The sequence below is a fragment of the Nelumbo nucifera genome, chromosome 1 (assembly GCF_055504915.1).
Source record: "Nelumbo nucifera cultivar China Antique chromosome 1, China Antique-T2T, whole genome shotgun sequence".
Taxonomy (NCBI): domain Eukaryota; kingdom Viridiplantae; phylum Streptophyta; class Magnoliopsida; order Proteales; family Nelumbonaceae; genus Nelumbo; species Nelumbo nucifera.
In genome coordinates, this window is record NC_142649.1 from 177,568,442 (window position 1) to 177,593,275 (window position 24,834).

The following is a 24,834-nucleotide window of genomic DNA, read 5'->3' on the forward strand; positions in this document are numbered from 1 at the left end:
TTTTTTAATTTTTATAATATATATTATAAAAAAATATATAATATTATATTTTAAATAATAAATAATATATCACATATTTATATATTTATATATAATATATATTTATTAATTTATAATATATATAATATATATAAATATACAGAAATATATATATATCGATCGATTCGGTTAATCACTGATTTTTTATATTGATTAATTGAAACCGAACCGACCAATTCAGTTAACCAATTTTTCAGTTCAATTTCGATCGATTCAGATTTTTTTTTTTTTATTTGCTCACAGCCCAACGGGAGTTAAGAGGAAAGTTACTCGTTTGAGACAAGTTGAGGTCCTCGACAGAGCAGCAACTCGGAAGCCGATGTTAAATGGAAAATCTAAGGCTTCGACTGACGACCAGCTTGATAAACCTAGTTATAGAGAAGTTCTTTACATGAAATTGTTTCACAAATAGTTAATTTGTTTAGTTTTCTTCTATATCAGGATGTTGGGTTTTGGTGATTGTCCTAGAAAATGACGACTGATGTGAAACATGCGCAGTCTGCAGTGTTGTTTCGAAAACAGTCAACTGCTACTTTGAGCTCCTCTGTTTCTGAGGGTAGTTGTAGCATCGCTCTGAAGTCTCCAGGGATTTGTAGCCCGCTTCAACATTGTCAATCCCAAATTCAGATGTCTAGAGAACCTCATCTTCTCTCCGTATATCCTTTTAAGTTCTTTTGAGAAATTGGGATCAAAATGTTCTTCTGCGAAGATGCTGAGAAAGGGTATTTTAAGAATTTTAAAAATATAGATGTAAATGGAGTGTGATAAAAAATTAACAATAGAGGAAGTTTTAGATAATTATCAAAAAACTCAAGAATACTTTAAAACAAAATTTACCCATAATCAATATATTACATATTATTAAATAAAATGAATGAAAATTGATTTTGATGTTGTATATTATGTAAAAATGAATTTAAAATATATTTTGTGAAACTAAAACATAAAAACTTGAACCACCTGCAAAATCAAGATTTGACCATAAACATTCTAAAACCCCTAATCCGCATCGCAATGAGAAACCCACCAACAATTTCGGTACACCAAATGTTAGCCCCAATTCCACAAATCCATGTTACACTTATGGATTCCAGCCCAACTATCCTGTTCACTCCCATCTGTCAATCACTGACATGATCAAATCCAACTATCCTAATGAGAACCCAAAAAATTCCCTCTCATATCAAGCCTCAGTTCTGAACTCCAAGAATTTAACCTCCCCTTATTACATTTCAACATACCCATCTGTCAATCTTTGACCTCTCTTATTCTTCAGTTTTCACACCTACTTGCATCAGTTATTCGGCATTGGTGCAATCATCATTAGTCATGCACACTTTCCCATTTCTTATCACCAGTTTACAGTATTTGAAAATGACACCTCAAATCAATGACAAATTGCCGAACCAAGAAAATAGGAGTTTCAATCTCGATACGCAATGCTGAACCAAGCAAAAGTGGCAATCCCTGTCTTGTGTTCAATTAGATTCAATTCAAAGGTTGAAAAGCTAGGCAATCCCTGTCTTGTGTTCAATTAGATATGAGCGTATCGGGCGAATCAATACACATTTTAGTCTTTTTTTTTTCAGCCGGTTCAGGGGGCCAATTTAGGTGTCCTCTACCCCTAAACCGGTCAAACCTCCAATACACTCGCGGGCGTATCAAAAGTCCCAGAACGATACATATGGGCTATCGATACTTTAAACCTTGCTCCACTGTCCACATGAGATCACCGATCTAATGCAACAAGTCAAAAATTTTCACTATGCATGTTGTAGAGCAGCACAAGAGAGAGAGAGAGACGGAGAGAGAGAATAGGATCTCCACAGTTTGATGATTTTGAGTTGAAGCTTCAAGGTTTTTCTTTCTTTTTTCTTTCTTTTTCCTCTGTTTTTCCATACAGAAAAAGCCCAAGATAACAAGAATAAACAGCATTATTAGGTTCCACAGCCGTAGCAGAATGAAACTTGAAGCATCCCTCCCATTTTTTAGGAATGATAAAAATATATCCAATAAATGTTGTTTCCATTTTACTACACTATCAAGCAGACATGATGGGAATAATCACGCCATCAGACGTGATTTTCCTGCGCATGCCTTTTGTGATCCCTTTCTGCATAGCCATGACGTCCCATCCTGTTCCCATCCTCCATAAGATCATGATGGTTATGACTGTGGTGATATCCTGGTGTATAATCATGCCGATGCTTTCCTTCCAACTGTTTATCAGGTGGGCTGGCTGCCTTTCTTTTGCGGTTGCTCAATTTGGGTGAGCGGCGTCCATGCTCAGCTTCATCATACAACGATACTTCCCCCTCTTCCACAATTTCCCCATCAGGACCCCACGACGACTGCCCTTCTCTTCCAGGGTATTTTCCATCTGCAGCATCATTATGATCCTTCCCATAAACCGGGTTCTCAAATTCTGATCTGTTCGATGGTTTGGACCAGCTCTGCCTTCTCTCGCGCTTGTTTTTCTCATCCTCAACTGCCAATTCAACCCCATCTTCCAGCTCCCTCTCAATGAGGTCATCTTCATCCATTAACTCCATTTTTCGAGTCACATCACCACGAGACTTCCTACGCTTTTCTAATGCCGCCTTCACCTTATCCTTGTCAATCTTCTTGATTACATCCTGTGGAGATTGACCTACAGGACCTTCTCTAAACTCCAAAGTTCGACTAGGGGCATTACTGGATTTATATGGTGCACCTTCATTTTTCAACTCTCCTGGTTCAGCAGATTCACTTCTCCCACCATTCCTTTCTTGATCTTCTTCCGCATGTCCATCTGATCCATATTTTGACCTGTTGGAAGCTTCTCCAATATCCCTGTTATAAGGCAATGGATCATGTTCAGAATGCCAACGCTCTTTACTTTCAGCATCCACCTTTTGGTCCAAAATAACACTTCTTGTCTCTGTGCTCCCATGGTCATTGCTCCGGTTTTGGTTATTCCTCTGAGATCCACCTTGATTTTCAGCATATGATTGGTCAGAAGTAGCACGTGACGATGGCACTGAAGCTCCAGGCTTTGCTGTTGATGCCCCCCCAGCTTGAACATGTCCATTGGCCGACACTGGTTCGTCATTAGTAGATGGAGTTTTCCCTTGGGCCCGGTGACTTGGTCCACCTTGAGCACTTCCTTCCATTTCACTCCCCTGGGAAGGCGGTACTCTGTTTTGCTCATACAATTCCAACATTTGATTGCTAACCTCTGCAAGAAATATTGCCATAATAACCTATTAGAGAAGTCAAAAGGTATCTGTCTGGAAGACGCATAAGGACAGGATATAAATGACACAGAGATGCACAAACCAATATTTAAGTTGATGGGACACACTACGATGTCTCCATCTAAAAATGTCAAGACCATTGACCTTATCTGATGACTGCAACCATCCACTCAACACATTTGATGCTTGAAGGCTTGCCCATTTTAAATGGCCAAGCACAAAAAAATAGCATAGAATGGATGCATTCATCCACTTGTGTCAATGTTTGGCAACACATACATCAATGGTATTGGTAGAACGCTCCTAATGGTAGGTCCCACCATCTGTATCATGTGCACCACTGTGCCTTTAGTATACTGCCTCTATGGTCTTCAATGTGACTATGGAAAGGGAAGATACCCTCCAATTGGCGTGGGGTGACATCAAATTCTTGCCACCAGACCTTCTCACCATCCGATGGGAGCTTCACTTTTAGGAATTTGGCAGCAAGGAATATGGCACCTGCCGCAATGTGGTGGGGCTTAAATTGCAGGCAGAGCGACGTCCGCAGCCTGCATGTCGCTCTCCAGTATGTGAAGAAAATAAAAGGAAGAGAGACTATTGAATGCACAATATTGGAACTGGAATAAGGAGTACAAAAGAAATACAGTAGCTATAGCATACCCATCATTGACAAAATTCCATGCAACTTGGGCAAGAGCATTCTGGGCAACCTTGAATTTCTTTATTGCTTCCACGAGTGGTTTATACGGGTGGTGAACATTGAGATCAAAACCAAGTGTTGCTAGAACAACCCTCTCACCAAGTAAAATCAGCTCTTTTTGTTGTTCATACACTTCCTGTGTAATGGATGCAGATACAGAGCTTAGTAACCACAAAACAAATGATGAAGGAATGGTTTGAGATGAGTAGAAAGTAGTCTTGCAGTATCTCTTGGTCCCATTCAAATCAAATACGGAAATGTGCTAAATGTAGAAACAAAACCAAATCAACATCAGAACAAGCAATTAGGTGAATAAACATGCAAGAAGCACCAAATGCAGTAGTACCTTCTGCTTGATTCTCTGGACAGCAGCTGGGTCCTTTTTATGAATGATTTCGTAAGAAACAAGAATAACATCCTTCAGTGGCCGAGGTGTCTCTTCAACCTTACCCGCAAGGAACATACACACTGTTGCAATGGTCTGCAGAGCATTTTTGACAGGAGTAAGGAACTAAAAATTGATCAATAAAAATATAGCACAAGCAACATTTATCACTTCTCCTTCCAACATCAACATGTGTGCCCATTCTTACTGCTATAAATATAACATCTACAAACAATACTAATTATGTTATCTATTGGGAGGAAATGTATTATACTCAGCATCCATAAAGAAAATCTATTAACTCCTTGAAAAACTTCATATCAAGCAAGTAAAATTACCAGATTCCTTAAATGTCAGCATATCTTTAGCCACATAGATCACAATGCAATCCAATAGCAGAAATAGTGTAAGATCAAATAAGATACGAGGAAGTTAAGTGCAATTGAGGAAGACTGTACAAATGCTTAGTAAGCAGCATAGTGGGGGTTTAACACCAAGAGATCCCCTGGTCAAAATTTTAAAGCTGAATTGGATGTTCATAGTCATTGAAACTATAGCATTTTTTTATCAGTAACAGTGAAAATTTATTAATAATAAAAATCAGGTTTACAAAGGGATGGAGCTAAAAAGTCTTTAACTCCAGCTACCCAAGAAACTTTCTGACCATGCAGTGATTACAAAACAGCCCAAAATAATGTATCTCTGTTTACCCCTTGCCTAGCTAGACCATCAGCCAATGCATTTGCACTTCTCTTTATCCATGTACATTGAATTTCCATGTCCTTGGTTAACCACTTATACTTCCTCTTTTCATTGCTGTATTTCCACATCATAGCACTGTCCTCTTTTAGCCATTTCACCACCGTTTCAGAATCACCTTCTATAACCACCTTTTTGATATTCATTTCCTTGACCTTTTGTATCCCTTCAATAGCTCCTAAAATCTCAGCCCTCAAGGAGTCACCCACCCCAATCGGCCCAGAGTACAAGGCTAACAAGTTCCCTGTTTCATCCCTTATCACACCCCCAATTCCAGAAGGCCCTGGGTTGCCTATGCTGCTGCCATCAAAGTTCAATTTAGTGAACCCAAGGGATGGAGGAGTCCAGCACACTTTTAATATCTTTCTACATAAACCTGAATCTGCAATCTCCTTCCAATTCCTTAACAGCTCATCAACTGAGAACACTTTGAACAGCTCCAATGTTCTCAACCATTGAACAGCTCCTATAGCATTTTGAATAATGATCATAAAAAATATCATGTTCGGAGGTGCACAAAAATAATTGATCAATAACGGTCAGTAAGTTGTGATGGCTCCATTTAAAAATTGTATGGAAGGGAACACACTTTTAAGAAACAAAGCCAGCAGGATAAGTACACCACTGTCACCACAGAGACCCTTACCCAGGGCCTGGTAACCCCCAAACCAGACTTGATTCTCCGAATCCCCACTGCAAGAAATAGAATCAGCATTATCTCATCTCATAATCCACATGAACAAGCTTTTTTATGAGTTCCACATGAACAAGCTGTTCAACATGGAATAGCCTGTGTAGTGAAATCCAAAATTCCAAGGACACACTGAATCAGAGGACAGCAAGTCTATTACCATCAGTATAAGGCAAACCTGACCACTATCTTTTTGATCAATAACCTGACTATTATGAACAATAAGCAGACTTAAGGCCCTACAAAAAGTGCCAACAGTTCTGCCCGAATGAAGGTTACCTTTCCCAAAAAGCTCAATAAAGCATCCCGATAAAATTCCTGGAAAAAAAAAAAGCTCCAACTCTAGATTGCCAAGGATAGTCAACAGACTCAACACTACATCCATCAAATTAAAATTAGATTTTTTCACAATATGGTGCAAAGATTGCTAAGACTTGCCACCCCCAAAGAAGAGAGTTCATAGGCACTCTTACAAATTCCTTCCTAGTGGAAATCTGTGTTTTCAGACTGAAGGCACAATAAATGCACAAGGGCCTTTTAGTGCCCAAGGTGCAAAGTGAGATGTGCATCTTTTTGAAGCAAGACAGAGGGGCAAGCTGGGTGTGGTAATTAAACTTGATCTAAAGGCATATGATAAAGTATTGGGAATGCCTCATAATGATCATGAAATTAAAAGGATTAGGAAGGAGAGGCTCGTGGGTAAAAGGGTGCATCAGCTCTGCCTTGCTTTCAGTGATATTAAATGGAGAACCTAAAGGTCATTTTAATGCTAGCCAGGGTCTTAGGCAAGGCTTCCCTCTCTCCCGTTTACTCTTCACCTTGGTAGTTGCTATTCTAAGATATTTTGTTGAGAAAGATAAAAGGCTGAACTTGCTGAAAGGATTTTGAAATGGGAAGGGAAGCAATTCAAATTTCTCATTTACTATTTGCAGACAATATTAATATTATATTATTCTTGGAGGTTGACTTCGAGAATATCATCAATCTGAAACGGGTGATCATATGTTTTGGGTTTGTGTCTGGTCTTCAAGTGAACTTCTCTAAAAGCAGCATTGTGGGAGAAATTTACATTTGGGGGAAGGCTCACTTTAACAAAGGCCCCTCTCGCCAACTTATCAATTTACTATCTTTTTTATCAATTTACCCTCTCTCTCTCTCCATGCTCCAAATCTCGGCTGAAGTCAAAAATAGGATTGAAAAACTCGAACGGGATTTCTTCTGGGATGGGGGGTGGAGAGAAGAAAAGTGACTTGGTAAGCTGGGAACAAGTTTGCACACCCAAGGAAGTTGGGGGAGTTGGCATAGGGCACATGAAGGAGAGGAACTTAACCCTTCTTGGGAAATGGCCGTAAGGTACCTTCTTGAAACCAATGTTTTTAAACTTCCATTAACCTGGAAGGTTGAACCACTCAAGTCGTGAACCAGTTGTAATTGTTGTTCCATTTACCTTACCACCTTTAAAAGTGTTGAAATAGTAGAAAACCATTGAACCAGCATCTTAAGCAATCCTAGAGGCCTTGAAAACAAAGCAAGATCCTATGAAGATAGGATCTCTCATATAACCTACCTATGTAACATGTGGGTGGTAAATTCATTGGAGTTCAAAGGAATATCTTTGCATGACCTACAAAAGAATGTGGTGGAGATCCTTCATTCATCTCCCAGCATCTTAAGCAATCCTACAGGCCTTCCTGTGAAGTAGGGCTGTACACGGGTCAGTTGCACACAATTCTCTCAACAGAAACAAACCACTCAGGTTGAGGTATCTACCAATTGAAACAAACTGGCTTAAAAATGTGTAGTCAGTTTCTCTTGGTTTGGTCAGTTTAAACCCAACCAACTGTTAACACTAACCAAGCCTGTTGAATTGAAAAATAAGCCTGACAGCCTGGCGGCCTGTAACCTATTGATAGACGATAGTAAGTCTATGCAGCTTTACACCTTTTTTTATAGGAAACGTTAACTTTCACAAGAGAATTGAAAAGATTACAGATTACCACCCACAAAATGGATGGAAAAAATCAAAAAACTTAAGCTTTGCACTTCTTTTATCAATAACAGAATTTCAATGCAGCTTTGCACTTTTTTAAGTCTTTAATTGAAAAAGGAATGGCCTTTTAATTTCTCCTTCTCCCTGACATGTTACAGCTTTTCTTTTTTTAGTTGAGAGTAATTTGTAGATACAACTTTACACATCACCAAAATAGGACTGCTAAATTGCTAACCTGTTGACAATTTTTATTTTTTATATACAAACATATAATCGGTTTGGTTCGGATTATTGTCGGTTATAAACCGAAAACCGAACTGACCGATCCAGTTATGCATATTGATGAATCAAAACCGACTGGATATATCAGTTCAAGTCAGGCCGGTTTGGTCAGTTTGGTGTTTTTATGAACAGCCTTGCTGTGAAGGATGAGGGTGGAGGTGAGATTAATTTTTTATTAAAGTGCCCTGGATAACCCTGGAGTAGCAGGGATTGGGATGCATTAAGGGGGAGGGATGGACATGTTTAGTAGGCATCCAGTGGACTAATTGGGACCGTCAATTCTACAAAGGTAGAGGTCTGGCTGCACTCACAAGGCTCCAAATTGCAAAAGAATTGGGTTTGTCTTCCCTAACCACTAAAGGGGCAGCCTAGTGCATGAAACTCCCACCAATGCGAGGTCTGGGGAGGGATAGATGTTGCCACCTACACCTACACATACAGAGAAGTTGTTACCAATCCCTAACCACTGAAGGTGATTCTGCCAATACTATAAATTGGTCAGGGGAGAAGAATGGCAGCCCTGGTGAGCATTGTTCAGTTAAAATAAAAAAACCAACCCAGAAATTTTGGTTTGGTAATTTTGGCTTTTTTGTGTGTATATCAATATTCTATTCTATTATATATTAAAATATATAATGTATTATATACATTGCACAACATATAGTTAATATGTTAATATATATATATATATATATATATATATGAAATTCGGTTTTAACTGAAAACCAAACCAAAAGATTCGGTTTTGTTTATTTTGATTTTTCATTATTTTGGTTTTAACCGAATAAACCGATTGTTCACCCCTACTCCCAACAGAAACTCTAATCTTAGGTGGGATTGGACCTTTCCAAATGGCTACCCAATTTTCTAATTTTTTGCTTTATTTTTAATGAAAATTTCCTTTATTATTAAAAATATACATGATAAAGATTACCACTTGAATTGCTATTGCAACAAAGACATTACTCTTGCCTGCTATTGTGATTTGTCCTAAGCCCATTTATGGCCTCTCAAATTGAAATCCAGTCCATTGTGATGCACTTCCACACTTATTAGCCTGATTTATAGAGTATGATACAATTTAGATGCACTACACCTAAACTGGTAAACCTCCCGCACAAAAAGGCTAAGGCAAGGCACAAAATAGCCTCTCATAAACTTAATTTTATTGTATGGGCCTTAGGTAACCAAAGACTATCTGAAATAGGACTGTTTAAAAACCACATAGGTGATACTGAAAAGGCTGACTACTTGTTTGCAAAAGGTGTGAAGTTGAAAGTAGGAAATGGAGAGAGGGTCAAATTTTGGAAGGATGTTCGGTGTGGGGAGAGGCCCTTGTATGAAAGATTCCCTGCTTTATTTTAAGTTGCAGTAGACAAAGAAGCCAAGGTTGCAGAAGGCTTGCAAATCCAAGACAGTAGGGTCTGGATCCCACAGCTCAGGAGGAATCTAAACAATTGGGAAGTGGATGAATGGATGGAATTACTGCAGTGCTTAAATGGTACACATGTGTAGTCTGCCAGGTCTGATCGTAGAATCTGGAAGTGGAAGAAGACTGGAAGCTTCACAGTTAAATCATTTTACAAGGCATTGGACAATGCAGGACATTCAGTCCCAACTCACATCATCTGGTTTAAAAATGTGCCTTCAAAAACATCTTTTTTTGTCTGGATGGCCTACCTCAACAGAATACTTACAAGGGACAACCTCACCCGGAAAGATGCTATACTGGATTCAGCTAGCTGTGTTCTATGCGAAGGACAACTGGAAACAGTGGATCACCTTTTACTGCACTGCAGTTACTCCTCTGAGATCTGGAACAGAATTTCACACTTGTTTGAAGTACAAAACTGCTGCCCACGATCAGGAGAGGACTTTGTAAAAGGTTGGAGGATGGAAAGACCGAGTAAAAGAGGAAAATTAATCTGGAATATAACCCCAGCAGTGGTATTCTGGTGTCTTTGACAAGAAAGAAGCGCATGGGTCTTCAAGAGCAAGATAAGTTCTGCTGACTCCATTTTTTAGAAAGTTGTGGGAAAGATGTTCTCTTGGTTGTCTAGTCACAGGTTGTTTAAGGGTGTAGCCGTGTAGGTTTTGAATCCTTTTTGTACAGAATAATCTTTTTGTAAAGCAGGGTGGGGATCAAGGTTTTAGGGAACAAGTTTTTTTTTCTTGTTTCCTTAGTACATCATCTTGTTGTACCTTTTTTGTTCATTATAATATAACAATACTTTACCTTCTCTTAAAAAAAAAGAAATAGGGGGACTTTTTTCATTAATAAATTATCTTTTCTATTTATCTTAAAAAATATTTACTCAGTTTATTGGGTCCTGTTGGTGAAAGTAATTCAGTAGGGCAGAGCAATTAGCACTACTACTAGGGCTACAACTTGAAAATTCCTTGGGCTGGAAAGGTTTGTCCTTAAGACTCAAATTTGTTGTAGGAGAAACCAATATATTAGCATACTTGTTTAGTTGGAAACCAAGATCAGCAATGCCTTAGTTGATCTATAAGCAAGAAGTGAGGTGAGGAGACCAAAGCTTGGGAGGCAGAATGCCCTGGGGCTGATAATGCAAGTCCAACATTCTATTTCATCTTTTTTTTTCCTATGACATTAACTAACACTTAGCTGTTTTATACAATATTTGTTTTGCTCAAATGCTTCCTCTCCCTCTTCATCAATGAAATCTAATTGTTGCTGATCAAAGAAAAACAATACATACAATAAATGAAACAGAATTAAATTTGCTTCAAAAACAACCATAATCAATGATCACTCACCCTCCTATCATTCTTTGCATGAGATTGACGTAGGAAAAAGCGATGACAAAATATTATCGCTGTAGCTATTGTTACCTGGGGTCTGCAATCAAAACTATTTGCTGTCACACTCCAGTCAGAAGTAATATTCACAAAATTACTATGAATGCTTTAGGCACCACATAGCAATTACAGTATAAGAGCAAAAACATAAATTCGATGTGTAAAACCATATAAGAGATAACATCATCTTATGCCTTAAGTCAAACAGACAATATACCAAAGAATGAAAGAATAATATCAATCAAAAATGTAAAACAAGACAGAATACAACCAGATTAACATGAACCATAGATATTGCTAGAAGACAGATTTGCCCATATTACATTTTTTTATAAACCAGGCACATCCCCAGTGAAAAAAATGGATGCACCAAAATCACCACATTTATTATTATGCTGTTTTTCTTGACCCCATGATTTAAAGTTGAAAGCTAAAACTACAAATGAATTGCTACAAGAATAGTCCATACCCAAAGCCTAACACAAATTCCTCATGTGACTGGAGAAAAGGAAAATATGAAAAAGAACAAGGAAAAATGCAAAAGGCATAGAGAATTTTCAAGAGCTAAGGTGAACTCACACTTTAAGTCTCATTCCTAAATCCTGCAGAAATGTACAGTATGACTTGCGTAAGTATGTCTCTTTCTTCAAGTCAATGCCATCTTTTCTAGATGGGGAATTTTCTTCAATTTCCCTTCTAGATAAATACCAACGGCCAGCATGCTCCGGCTTGTCCTGAGAAAAACTGTAAGGCCCACTTTCGACCATTCCGTGATGTGAGGGATCCCCAGGTAACAATCCAGCCATGTTTATCTCTTTTACAAGAATGGGATATACAGTTAATAAAGGAAAAACGCCCTACAATGACAAAAATGTCTACCACTGAATCTTGTGTGAACTCATCACCACCATATAGTAGCTTCCTGTCCATGAAACAGAAGATGGTCAGCAACAGAGAACAAAGTAACATCCTGATTTTATTTCAAAAATTATCTCATAAAAACTACCAGTGTGTCCATATAATTTATGAAGAATTGCAAACTCCAATATACCAATAATATATGACAATATTTTATCACAATCTGATCATCACTCTTTACCCTCTAAAGTTAGAAACAGCATGTGTCTTGGTGCTTAAAGACATGAATTTAGGCCCTCCTATTTACTAGCTCAAAATAGGTAGTATCACATGCACCTCCAACCCTATTGAGGAGGGGCTGAATCTTATTAAAGATTATATTATTTGTGCTATTTTGGGACATTTGGAGATGACAAATTTAAAGAAATTTTTACGAAAATTTTGGGTGTTTTCACAGATAAACAAAGGGATTTTGCTCAAGCATTCTTTTATAAGTGGTAAGAAATGTATTGTATTAATAGTAAAGATGAGGGGAGAAATCCTAAATCATATACAAAAATAAGTGTGCCTTTTTTATGAATAAAATAAGTGTGCCTTTATCTAATCACTGGTGGTCCATCATTTTGCTCAAGCGTTACAGACATAGATTTTGCGATGAAAGATTTCTAGGATATAAGGAAGGTAGATATGAACATGAATTGCAATGAGAAGAGGATACCTTTTTAATCAGTAACAAGATCAGACAATGTTGGTAAAATATCTATTGTTTATATGTTTGTATATATATATATATATAAGAGAGAAGTAAAATATAGTATATTGTACTTACCAAAAAAATAGTATATTGTTTTGATATCAAAAGTATGGACCCCTCTTTCTATCAACATAGAGATGGAAGAAAAAACAGCACAGCATTAACTACTGCCACTATTGAAGAGATATTATACACACATTACAAGCTAACTCAAAAAGCTCATCCTCCAAAATGTGCCCATTCTAAACTCCATTCCCTATCAGGCCTGCAAGGGATTTTATGAATCTCGGCAAGAATTTAAACAAGTTGCTCATTATTCATGTAACCATTAATCATGGTTTAACATATCCATATATACTAGTTCTATGTGGAGCACAAGAGATAGTATCATTACATATGTTGCTAACCATATTTTAGATATGTGGAGTAGTAGTGTGTTGTTGCCTGCCTAAAAGACATGATTGCCACCTTCAGCCACCTCAAAATTCTTTTCAAATATGAACTTAAATCTTAGCTTTTGTTGTACAAAAAATTATTTGGTTGATCTATAAGAATCATTTGCACTTTATCTATGAGTTCAAATTTTGCTTGAACTCACTCAATTATGTGGTTTTGAATCTGGATCTTAAAGCTTACAGGACAACGTGGTAGCATATCATTTTACCTATTAACCTTAGTTTCTTAGCTTTATTTGATGATTCGGAACAAGATAATAATTTAAAAAGACCTACCTCTGCATCTTTTATCATTACATAAAATAGCATTCTATATGTTTGCATATCTGACAATGTTACCAACTTTCCACCATGCTTATAATTTTTACAATATTTCCGTACAACATTTCCAACAGGTTTCCTATATTTTGAACCTTGCCAATAATCTTGCATCCTTATTGCAATGCTTCAAATTGTCATTAACCATCTGGGAGGTTACCATCCAATCAGTCGCCACCTACAATCCTATCAAGGCCCAACAACTGTTACACCATGAAACCCTGTCTAAGTCATAGTTGTCAAGGCGACAAGGCACCCTTGGAGGCTCACCTCTCCCAGTCGCCAAGCAGTTTTGTGCACTGTGTTATAAAATACTTATATTTTAAATTTTTGACATTATAATTATAAAATAGACATTATTATTTTCTTATTTATTAGGGTTTAATCAACACAAACATTGCTAACTGCTGTATTGAACCTATGGTTCAAAATATCGATACACCTCTTGTATTGGCAGAGGTGTATCGGTACTTATAACGATACTCCCCCTATTATTTTATTTCTTTGGTTTTCAATTTCATTTATATATATATATATATATATATAAACAGGTGTATCGGGGCCCCAAAGATACAATACAATACACCCAATACGGGGCGCATCAGGACCCCATAATAGAAGGATAGCTTACCATTGGTATCTACAGCCATGATTCTATTCACCTAAGCCCCTGCCAATGGATTGAAGGAAAACTTCTTTACACAATAAATAGGGCCTCATTATTTTCAGGGTCCCAAGAAAGAACATCTGAGCAAAGAAAGAGTTACAACCATTGAAACTAGTTTTGCATGGATTCTCCTAAATGTGTTGCATGTCAGTGTCAGACACTTTACAGATTCTGGAGAACACTACTTTTTTTCTTGATGAATATTCTGGAGAACACTACTAATGTACATTTCCTTTTTTATCAACTAGTCTATTTGACAATGAATACTGCACTGAACAGAATAGAGTGGTAAAACAGGACTCATGTAGCAAACCCGATATAGTTGGGAGAAGGCTTAGATGATAGTGATGTTAGAACTTTAAAAATATTAATTGTTTTAATAGTATATACTTTTCCATAGACATGTCCTCAAATCCATGTTCTCTAATTGTCTCGAGTCAAACTCTTGGACATGAGTAAAGAGTCCAACTCCTGTGCCCATATCCATGCAACACATTCACAACAAAGTAAATGCTTGGAGGTTTCTGAATGAGTGGGATCTCCCAGTCCCCACCAAAAATCTTCCCGAAAGAAAAATACTAAAAATCAACAGGGCACACCTGATGGATCTGAAAAGTAAGCAATATTGCAAAAACAGATTTCCATGGCATGGCAATGTTACTCTGTTATTGTTACCAAAATTTAATCGAGTAAAGTGAATGTTATATTTTTCTTTTATAACTGACTGCCACAGAATCGTCACAAATAAGTAGGATAGAAACAAATGAAGAAAAGGACAAAAAAGCAAGATAGTGACAAAAAAGAAAAGCTGCTAACCAATAAGCAGTTTTTGTGTCTCCAACCTATCCAGTAAAAGTATGCTATGTTATTACCAAAACAAGCACAGAGCAGAGCAGACCTAGAAGTCCAGTGTGCCCCAAAGAAAATGAGAAGATACCAAATCAACCAACGGCTCATGAATACCATGAGCTTTTACTATTTTACCATGACCTAGAAGCTTAGTTTGCGGCATGCCCAAAGTAATGGAAGGGGTTTGGGCATTAGAAAGATCAAAGAAGTTAACATGGGCTGGTGAGGGATTTTTTTCCAACTAGTAGGGGAATCAGACAAGGGGACCCACTTTCACCCTTCCTCTTTACCTTGGTAGCTGATGTGTTTAGTCGAATTATCACTAGGGCTGATAGGGAAAATGTGATAAGGGGTTGGAGAGTAGGCACAAACCGAATTCCAGTCACTCACCTTCAGTTTGCAGATGACTTGATGATCTTCTGTGAGGGAGGTTTCGATGAGAAGGTGGAAAATTTGAAAGAATTGATTACAGTTTTTGAAGGAGTCTCTAATTTGAAAATAAATCAAGGAAAAAGCTGCATAGCCGGAGTAAATTTAGTTTTTGAGGAGGTTGAGGCGATTGCAGGCTGTCTTGAGTGCTCCATTTCCTCCTGGCCTTTGTCTTACTTAGGGCTTCCGTTGGGAGCAAACCCTAGGGAGAGTAGGTTCTGGACCCCAGTCTTGGAGAAGTTAGAAAAGAGACAAGCTGTTTGGAAGAAAAATTATATCTCTTTGGGTGGGAGGATCACTTTGATAAAAGCTACCCTCATGAATCTACCTACCTATTATCTCTCTGTCTTTAGGATATCGTCTAGGGAAGCGAAGAAGATGGAAAATTTGATGAGAGATTTTCTGTGGGAACCGAGAGAAGGTAAAAAAGGCCATTTTAAGTGGGGGGTTGTGGGTAGAAGCAAAGAGGAGGGAGGATTAGGGCTCGGGAATGTGCTTAAAAAGAACTCAGCTTTGTTAGGGAAGTGGTTGTGGAGATGGCCTTTGGAGCTGAATAGACTCTAGCACGAAGTAGTGAAGAGTATTCATGGATGTTCAGAGAGTGATTGGGATGTTGGTGCATCAAGTAGGGTTAACCTAGCCACACCTTGGAAAGCAATTCACAAAGTTCTTCCGCAGTTCCTTAGTTGTGTCAGGTATGATGCTTGTTCAAGTAATTCTATTCGGTTTAGGGAGGACATTTGGGTTGGAGATCTCCCTTTGAAAGACCTTTTTCCTTCATTGTACTCTGTTTCCTTGTAAAAAAATGAGGTGATCTCAAAATTCCTTCCATTGAATTTATCCTTACCAACTTTGTCTTGGGATTTTGGTTTCCGTAGAGGATTAAGGGATGAGGAAATTGAGTGTTTGTCTACTCTTCTATGTCTCCTTGATAAGGTTTGGTTGGATCCCTCGAAACCTGATAAAAGGATTTGGGCCATTCACCCCAAAGGGTCTTTTTCTTGTGGTTCCTTTTTCAAGTACATCTGCCAATCTCCCTCTCATCAGAGTTTCCCTTTCAAAGAAGTCTGGTGTAGGCCGGTCCCCCCCCCAAGGTTATGGCTTTGTGTTGGGAAGTGTGGCATGGTAAAGTAAACACAATGGACAACCTACAAAAGAGAAGACCCGTCCTTTGTATTTCACCAAACTGGTCCATTCTTTGCAAATCTCATGGTGAGGATTGTAATCATTTATTTTTATCTTGTAGTGTCACTGCAGAGCTCTGGGCTTGGCTTCTATCTTTGTTTGGGTCTAGTTGGGATATGCCAGCAGAAGTAAGCACAATCTTTAACCCTTCTTTTTTCTCTTGGCCCCATAAAAGAGGAAGGAAAATGTGGAGATGCTCACAAGCAGCATTGTTATGGACAGTATGGAAAGAAAGGAATGCCAAAATCTTCCAAGAAAAAGGAAGAAGCAGTCAAACCTTAAAGGACTGCATCTTGTCCAGGTCTTTACATTGGTCAAAGACTCTAGAATTATTTAATCATTTTACTTTTGTTGATTGTTGGAAGGATTGGAAGTTGGTAGCAAGCTGTTCCTCCTACAAGGGAAGGGCAGTGACTGGCTGGGTCCCCCCTCCTCTTGGTTCTTTGAAGCTGAATTTTGATGGGAGTAGCCAGGGTAACCCGGGTCCCTCTGGGATGGGAGGTGTACTGAGGAATGAGGCTGGAGAGGTTGTCTTAATCTACTCTGGCCCTTTAGGAGTTGGGAACTCTATCCAGGCAGAACTGCTAGCTGCAATACAAGGAATACTTCTTGCAAAAGAAGTGGGCGTGGAGCAGCTTCTGATTGAAGGAGACTCTAAGACAGTGGTGGACTGGTTAAATAATCCAGAGGATGTCACTTGGGGCTACAAAAATGAGTTAAAGAAATTCAAATGGCTGACAAGAAATATGTCTATAACAGTACAATGAGTTGGGAGATCAGCTAATGCTTTTGCTGATGTCTTGGCAAAACAAGGGATAAATAGGGAAACATTGTTCTGGGCACAATTGTAACTATTGTTTTAATTTCAACATTCATGTTTTCTCTGTTGTAGTTTGTGTATTTTCTGTTTGGAGAGGCTGCTCCTCGCGCCTCTAAAGGGATCTTCTTGTATCTATTCATTATTTTAATGGAATTGATGTTATTTATCAAAAAAAAAAAAGAAGTTAACATGGGCCTGCTGGGCATGTGGCTGTGGAGGTTTGAGATAGAAATAGGGTGTTGGTAGAGGAGGTTGATGGCTTATATTTGGGGTGTCTAAAGGAGATTGGATTTCAAAAGACTCGCTTCCTTCCTATGACTGCTCTTTTTGGAAGGGGATTGTGTGGTACCACAATTCCTTCTCTAAAGGAGTGCCTTTCAGACTTGGAGATGGTAGTAGGGCGTGTTTCTGGCTGAACAAATGGTGCAATGACAGACCCCTTGCTGAGTTGTTCCCCCACCTGTTTCAGATTGCCAAGAGTAAAGATGCAGCTGTGATTGATTGGTGTCATATTCTTAGTGGTTCTTGGGTCTGGTCTCCAGGCTTTGGCAGGAACTTTCAGGACTTGGAGTCGCTAGGAGTGTTAGAGCTGATGAAACTGTTGAGGTCTCAAAATGTCAGCCCCAGCCCCAGGCAAGTTGATGAGTGGCAATGGATGTGGAAGAAAATTGGTGTGTTATCTGTCATATCTTTTGTGAAGAGCCTCTGAGATCCTGCACTGTCTGATTTTCCCTACAATGTGATTTGGAAGGCCCGGATTCCATTGAAAGTGGGTTTCTAATGTGGCTGCCTTCTCTGGAAAGATGTCTCACCAAGGAAAATTTGGCAAGAAAGAGACTTGCAGATCCAAGACTGCTCTTGAGGGCTTTGTGGTCAGGTGCAAAAATGTGTGGAACTGTGGGTCACCTATTTTTACAGTGTGACGTGGCTCAGTCACTTTGGTGGCACTTCATTAAAGCTGCTGATCTGGTTTGGGTGATGCCTAGGACCCTTGAGGAGGTGCAGCTTGCTTGGTTTTAGTAGGAAAGGTAAGCAGATCTGGGAGTTGGTGCCAGATGCTATTGTTTGGACCTTGTGGTCAGAGAGGAACAGGACAATTTTCTGTAATCAGAGTAAGGCAGTGAATGAGATAGTTAGGCAATATGTGGGAAGGTTGGTTCATGGTTGAATGAAACGAGCATCAAGTATGCACATCCCAAACAAAATTTCCTATTTTATATGGAGTGACCATCAATAATAAGGGCATTAAGTGGCCCACTGTCACTTAATTTCTAAACCTTAGTGGCACAATAGTCCTCTTTGAGTCTTTGTCAGCATCTAAAGCATCTGGTAATGCACACTATCTGAAAGAGAGACGTAGATTTTTGTTTCTTTCCAAACCAACCAATAAGTCATACATTACTTCATACATTTGCAAAAGGCCCAGTTCTCACAGCTAATTTAAATGACAGGTAAAGATTCCATGGTTTATGACATTACAATACAAACGAACCATATAGCTAAGAATTTTCTAGAAATAAATTAATGAATTAAAACTAACATAGTTGGGGCTTGAAAGCAGAATAAATCCACTCACGAGGTTTAAATGTCCATAAGGAAGTTCTTAAATGTAACGTTTTTCTCTTAGTAGCTTAATATATAAAGTTCATGAAGAGGGACTACATTAGAGGTTCCATATTCGAAGTTTTAAACTAAAAGAGTTACCTGAACCATCTACTGGTTATGAACTTTATGATTGGTTCTGCTTGCAATATCTATTGCAACAGAAAATCAACAAACGGCAATGCGGAACGCATTCAACATTACAAAAAGCTTCATGTCACGCCATTATACATTGAAAACAATTCGGAGATAACTCGAACAGAATATTGAAAACATAGCAGGATAAAAATAAATAGAACTGAAGATTGAAGAATTCCCAATTGGGGTTGCGATTCTGAAATAAAAAGCTTCTTTTCTCCTTTGAATCGCAACTCAGGTTGGCTAAAATAAACAGAAGTCTTCAATAATTATTACGCATTTAAAGTCAAGGATTAGGGTTTTGAAACGCAAAACTATTAAAAAAAAGCTTGGAAAATATCAAATAAACCGACAAGTCGGGAAAAACACGACAGAAGGAATGAGAAACGAGGATTTAAGCTCACGAAAACGAAGAACGCAATCAAAATGGAAGCTAAATTAGAAATTTTGAAGAATTTAGAAAATAAAAAGTGATAGAGCAAAGATCTGACCTTAGGCCGAAGAAAACCTCCACTATAGATCGCCTCGCCAAAAACCCTAACCGGGAGAACAGAGTGGGAGAAAAGTAGGGCTCTCCTACTAGATTCCATAAATTCGAGATCCCACACCATTTAACACTCCGATTTTACCAAAATACCCTAACGACTCTTGTAGATTAACCAAATGACCGTCCTTGATTTTGTTTTTCTTTCGACGAAATGTTTTCTGGTTTGTCATCCCGCGTCAGAAGCCGACACGTGGTAATGCCTTTTTGGGCACGTGAAGAATGACATGATCTATCTAAGCCGTCCATTTCATAGGTATCCTTCAAGATTTTCATCTTCAACATTCTGGAGTATGATTCCATTTATATACCTGCTACTGGTGCGGTCCACTGTAGTACTGTGTGGCGTCGTGTGCGGGACCTTATTGAACGGATATGATGCCGGAAAGACATCATACCGGAAAAAACTGATAACCAATCACAGTGTTGATCAATCAATCGGCATCATAGATTTTCCTTGTTTTCTAACAACTACTAAGTATGCATATGATTTTCATATGGCAATTTTTTATGGTGATGAAAATAAATAATATATTTGTAAACTTTTGTACAATTTTTTTATAATTTTATGTCTATAAATATTATTTATATTTGTCATATTTATTTTTTAATATGATGAATATATGACATGAGAGAGGTGTTTAAATGTTTTTTTACAAATTTGGTTGTAATTTTTATATTTTATTTGTTTTTTAAATTTTTATTATTATTTATTAATGGTATCAAGGATTGACACATTTAATCCAAAGTGTTAAATTGTTGAATTGCCATGAAAGAATAAAATAAATACATTTTTGGGTTGGTTTTAAATTTGTATTTTGTTTCTATCATTAATAAAAGTATTTATTCTTTGCCACACTTATTTTTCTTTAATATAGTTAATTAATATAGGATTTATTGAAAGAATGAGTTAATACACTGAATTTAAAACTTAATGAGAGGTAATTGGATGAAGATAAATGTAGTAGCTCAAATTAGATTATGTGCCCTTACAATTAGAGAGGGACGGTCCAGCACAACCTATATAATATATATATATAGAGAGAGAGATTTATATATAATTTATAATATATTATATATTATATAAATTAAAATTATATAATAATATATAGTATATAATATATTAATAAAATTAACAATTGTTTTCAATTTCATTATTGATGGTGCACGATCCGGCCGATCTTAGCTATCAACGATCTTGCCTCTGAATCGGGTGGTCAGGGACCTGAAACGGAGGGAAAGGAGAAGCTCCGGGGAGAACCCGGCGTAAGGGCTCCGAAGCTCAAGTTAGAGTTTCTCAAAGGCAAGATAGACCAGATAGCGCAAAAGTTAGCATACCTCATTTCTGGGGGGTAGGAGCCTTTTATAGCCACCTCGCGCACTCACTCCCAGGCTTCTGTCAGATCGGGCATGATTACTTCTGAACTCTTGCCAGTTCGGATGTCATTTCCTCTGGCCGGTCAGAACCGCCACTGTTCCCTTGTCAGAGCCGTCTCTGCGGTTAGTAACGACGGTGGCAGGTGGCGGTAGCAGGAGGCCGTTTGAAGTGCGGCTGTCAGGCGTCGGATCCCAAATCAATCAGGTGCGTCGCCCAAGGATACGAACGTCCCTGGCGTCATGTACGTTTGATCAGCCTGGTGTTTCGGAGGCGAAGTGTTGGAGTGAGCGAGATGTCTTGAGTTTGGTTTGGGGAATGTTCCGAGCTGCCACGGGCCAGCTCGGGTCACAACTTTGCGAGGCTTGGGGCCCAATATAGTTTGTGCTCCTTGCAGGGAGCTCGGGTTCTCAGTAGGGAGCTCCGAGTTCTTAATAGGGAGCTCGGGCTCTTGGTAGGGAGCTCGGGCTCTTGGCGGGGAGCTCGGACTCCCAGTAGGGAGCTCGGACTCGTGGTAGGGAGCTCGGACTCGTGGTAGGGAGCTCGGGCTCTTAACAGGGAGCTCGGACTCCCAGTAGGGAGCTCGGACTCTTGGCGGGGAGCTCGGGCCCTTGGTGGGGAGCTCGGGCTCCTAGGAGGGTGGTCTGGAGTTCGGGCTCAGTAGCGAGCTTGGACTTTGCTTTCGGTGCTTGCTTCGAGCGCTCTACTGTCCCGAGTTGCTTGTTTCTGCCACGTGTCGGGTAACTGCGAGGTCGGGCCAAATTCCCCTTCATCAATTATACTATTTTATTTACTTATTGTATATATAAGCAATTGTATACATCAAAATTCATATAAAATTAAATTTTTAAGTTTTTTTTCAATTTTTTTAAATAAATAGCTTTGGCTCGGTCCACGACCCGGCCTGGCCCAAGGCTTGACCCACAGACCAACATGGGCCCGTGCGGGCTTGAGCCATGGGCCATGTTGGGCCAACATCCCAAAATATCCAAGGGGAGGGAGGCATGGCCCAGGACAGCCCACAGGCCGAAACAATGTCGGCCCGGCCAGCACTTTGCACGGGCCGCATGTAGGCTGTGTTATGTTAGCCCAGCACGGCCTGTTTTACACCACAATAGTTAATACCATAAGTATAATAACTAATGATAGGAATTTAAACGACGAGAAAAGTGGTTGATCAAATTACATTTCTATCATTACAATTAGAGGGACCGAAATTCAAAATTGGGGTATTTTAGTTAGGGGTGCAACTTGGGTGGGCCCAACGCAAGCCCGAACCAGCCTAACTCATAATTTTACACGGATTGAGCTTGGATTTTTGGTTCTCGGGCTTGGCTCAAGCCCAAGAAGTTGGACTTTTATATTTTTTTGGCAGTCCGAACCTGGCCCAAGCCCGGCCCAACTATATACATGTATACATAATATGTGTATATATGTAAATGTTGCATACATATATATACATACATACATATTTATATATATAACATTTGTATACATATTTTACGTACATATTTCCATATATACATAAATATATGTATATATGTTTGCATAAATGTATTTATATATGTATAATTTTAGAGTGAGTTTATTGACCAATTCGAGCCTATCTTGGGCCCAAGCCCAACCCAAGTGCATCAAATTATAGTGTGAACTGGGCTCGAGTTGGGAAAATCGAGCTTGACCTTAGGCTTAGTTGGGGCTCAAGCCTTAAGCCCAAGTTTTAGGGTCGGGCCTAGGCTGACCATAAACCCAACCCAACTCACCCGACTTGCACCCCTAATTTTAGTCAAAGAAAAACTTTACACTTTCAATTATAGTACGGATTGAAAAAAAAAAGTAATGAATATATGAATCATGGTTTTAAAAGCACAATGGATCCGGGTGATTAGACCATTTCACTCAAAATTGGTCATCTATTCATCCAAACTTTCTAAAAATACACTGAATTGGTCAATGAACCATTGACTCGTATGATTGAACTGTTAAATCATTTAACTAGAATAATGATTATGTATAAAAAAGTATTTTTAATTGTTTTTTTAATATTTAATAATGTCATGGGTCGACCACAAAACTAATAGCAAAACCAGTTCCATTTTTTGAATCGTTTTTTAAAACATTAGTTGGGGCTCAAGCCTTATGCCCAAGTTTTAGGGTCAAGCCTAGGCTGACCATAAACCTAGCCCAATTCACCCGACTTGCACCCCTAATTTTAGTCAAAGAAAAACTCTACACTTTTAATTATAGTACAGATTGAAAAAAAAAGTAATGAATATATGAATCATGGTTTTAAAAGCACAATGGATCCGGGTGATTAAACCATTTCACTCAAAATTGGTCATCTATTCATCCAAACTTTCTAAAAATACATTGAATTGGTCAATGAACCATTGACTCGTATGATTGAACTGTTAAATCATTTAACTAGAACAATGATTATGTATAAAAAAGTATTTTTAATATTTAATAATGTTATGGGTTGACCACAAAACTAATAGCAAAACCAGTTCCATTTTTTGAATCGTATTTTAAAACATATTGGATGAACCAGGACCGATTCGGCCCAAGCAAGCAAGCACCAATATGTTGTGACTAGGGATGCAAATGGATCGGATTGGATTTGAATCATGATAATATCCAAAATCGATATGACACTATTAAGAGTCAAATCGATCATATCCAACATTAGTAAGAGTCAATCTGATTCGATCCAAATATCCGATCGGATCTCATAAGTATGGACTTGAATTTGAATCAGATGAAAAAAAAAAGGTAAGATTTTTAGATCTAATCCGATTCTTTTTAAATTTATTAAAAGAAAAAATATAATATAATAATTAAAAAACAAAAAACAAAAAATACAAGTATCTTTTCAACTATTTTCATCATATATATACATGTCTTTTTATACAAAAATTAATATAACAAGTTTTAAAAATGCAATATAAATAATATATTTATAAATAAATAAATAACATATATGTGTTACATATATTTATATAAATAAATAATATATATATATATCGGATCAGTTATCCTCAGCTCCAATAAGGGGTGATTTGAATCCAATCCTATTTTTGATTGGATCGTATCACCTGATCTGTCTGAAGACCCAAATAAGGAGGAGGTCTGATTCCGACAAAATAGAACCAAAGGACACTAGAATCTGATCCATTTGCACCCCTAGCTATGACTTTATGAAATACCACTTCCCCTTGCAATGCTTATAAATCCTTTTTATCACCACAAAAAAAGACTTTTATTCTCTATGTTTTTGGTGTAGTCCTTTTTTTTAATGGACTTTTTCGGTGAAACACTTAGAATATTTTACAAATAAAGTCATTTCCTTGTCTTGAAAACTAGAACCTGATATGTGGGAGTTTGGAATGCAAAACAGGTCGGGTTGAATCGGTACTATGGTTTATGGTCAATCCTAACATAAGTACCCAACCTAAATTATTGAATTCCAAACTATGACTTTGTTCGGTTGAGCTCGGGGTGGACTTTTTTTGGGAGAGGTAATTAGGGGAAAAATGTCTTATGGAATACCATGAATTTTCATTTGCAACAAAGACCCCTAACTTTTACATTGTGACTACTACCCCTGGTCGTAAGTTGAATGATGGGATGCACTAAGGCCCTATTTGGCAATGTTTTCACCCGTTCATATTCTTTTAGAAATTCATGTGCTAGAATAAGAATTTTATTTCTTATTCATCAGGAGTAATAGAGGCATTTAGCAAAATGTTTTTTAATAACGTACATTTTTGTTCTACAAAAATAGAAATGGCATTTGGATAACGAATTTAGATGAAAAGAAATCCCACTCAATCGACATAATAGAAACCTCACATTTCAAAATACCCCACAAAGTAAAAGAAAATAATATGAACAAATGAATTGAGATGATGGAACTCGGCATCTGTTAGAGA

The 24,834-nt window shown here is 38.1% G+C and overlaps 1 protein-coding gene across 2 annotated transcripts; it reads right to left on the bottom strand.

Moving 5' to 3' along the window:
* Positions 1-1,876: 1,876 nt before the first annotated feature.
* Positions 1,877-19,612, bottom strand: LOC104600388 (cyclin-T1-3-like). 2 transcript variants are annotated; one of them, XM_010263304.3, is made up of 7 exons: positions 19,475-19,612; positions 11,488-11,830; positions 10,867-10,948; positions 4,325-4,459; positions 3,939-4,114; positions 3,675-3,826; positions 1,877-3,256 (listed from the first exon to the last, which is right to left on the bottom strand). In XM_010263304.3, exons 2-7 carry the CDS (start codon positions 11,712-11,714, stop codon positions 2,112-2,114), a joined length of 1,917 nt encoding a protein of 638 aa, XP_010261606.1. In that variant the 5' UTR covers positions 11,715-11,830; positions 19,475-19,612; the 3' UTR covers positions 1,877-2,111. The 2 variants fall into 2 exon arrangements, with proteins under 2 accessions (XP_010261606.1, XP_019053822.1); XM_019198277.2 differs by having other exon boundaries at positions 3,675-3,838.
* Positions 19,613-24,834: the final 5,222 nt, after the last annotated feature.

Coding starts and splice junctions, on each gene's coding strand:
- LOC104600388 (XM_019198277.2), bottom strand. CDS start 11,714: ATGGCTGGATTGTTACCTGGGGATCCCTCACATCACGGAATGGTCGAA. Junction 4,115..4,324: donor TCCAGAGAATCAAGCAGAAG/GTACTACTGCAT, acceptor TCCATTACACAG/GAAGTGTATGAACAACAAAA. Junction 3,257..3,674: donor CACCCCACGCCAATTGGAGG/GTATCTTCCCTT, acceptor TATTTCTTGCAG/AGGTTAGCAATCAAATGTTG.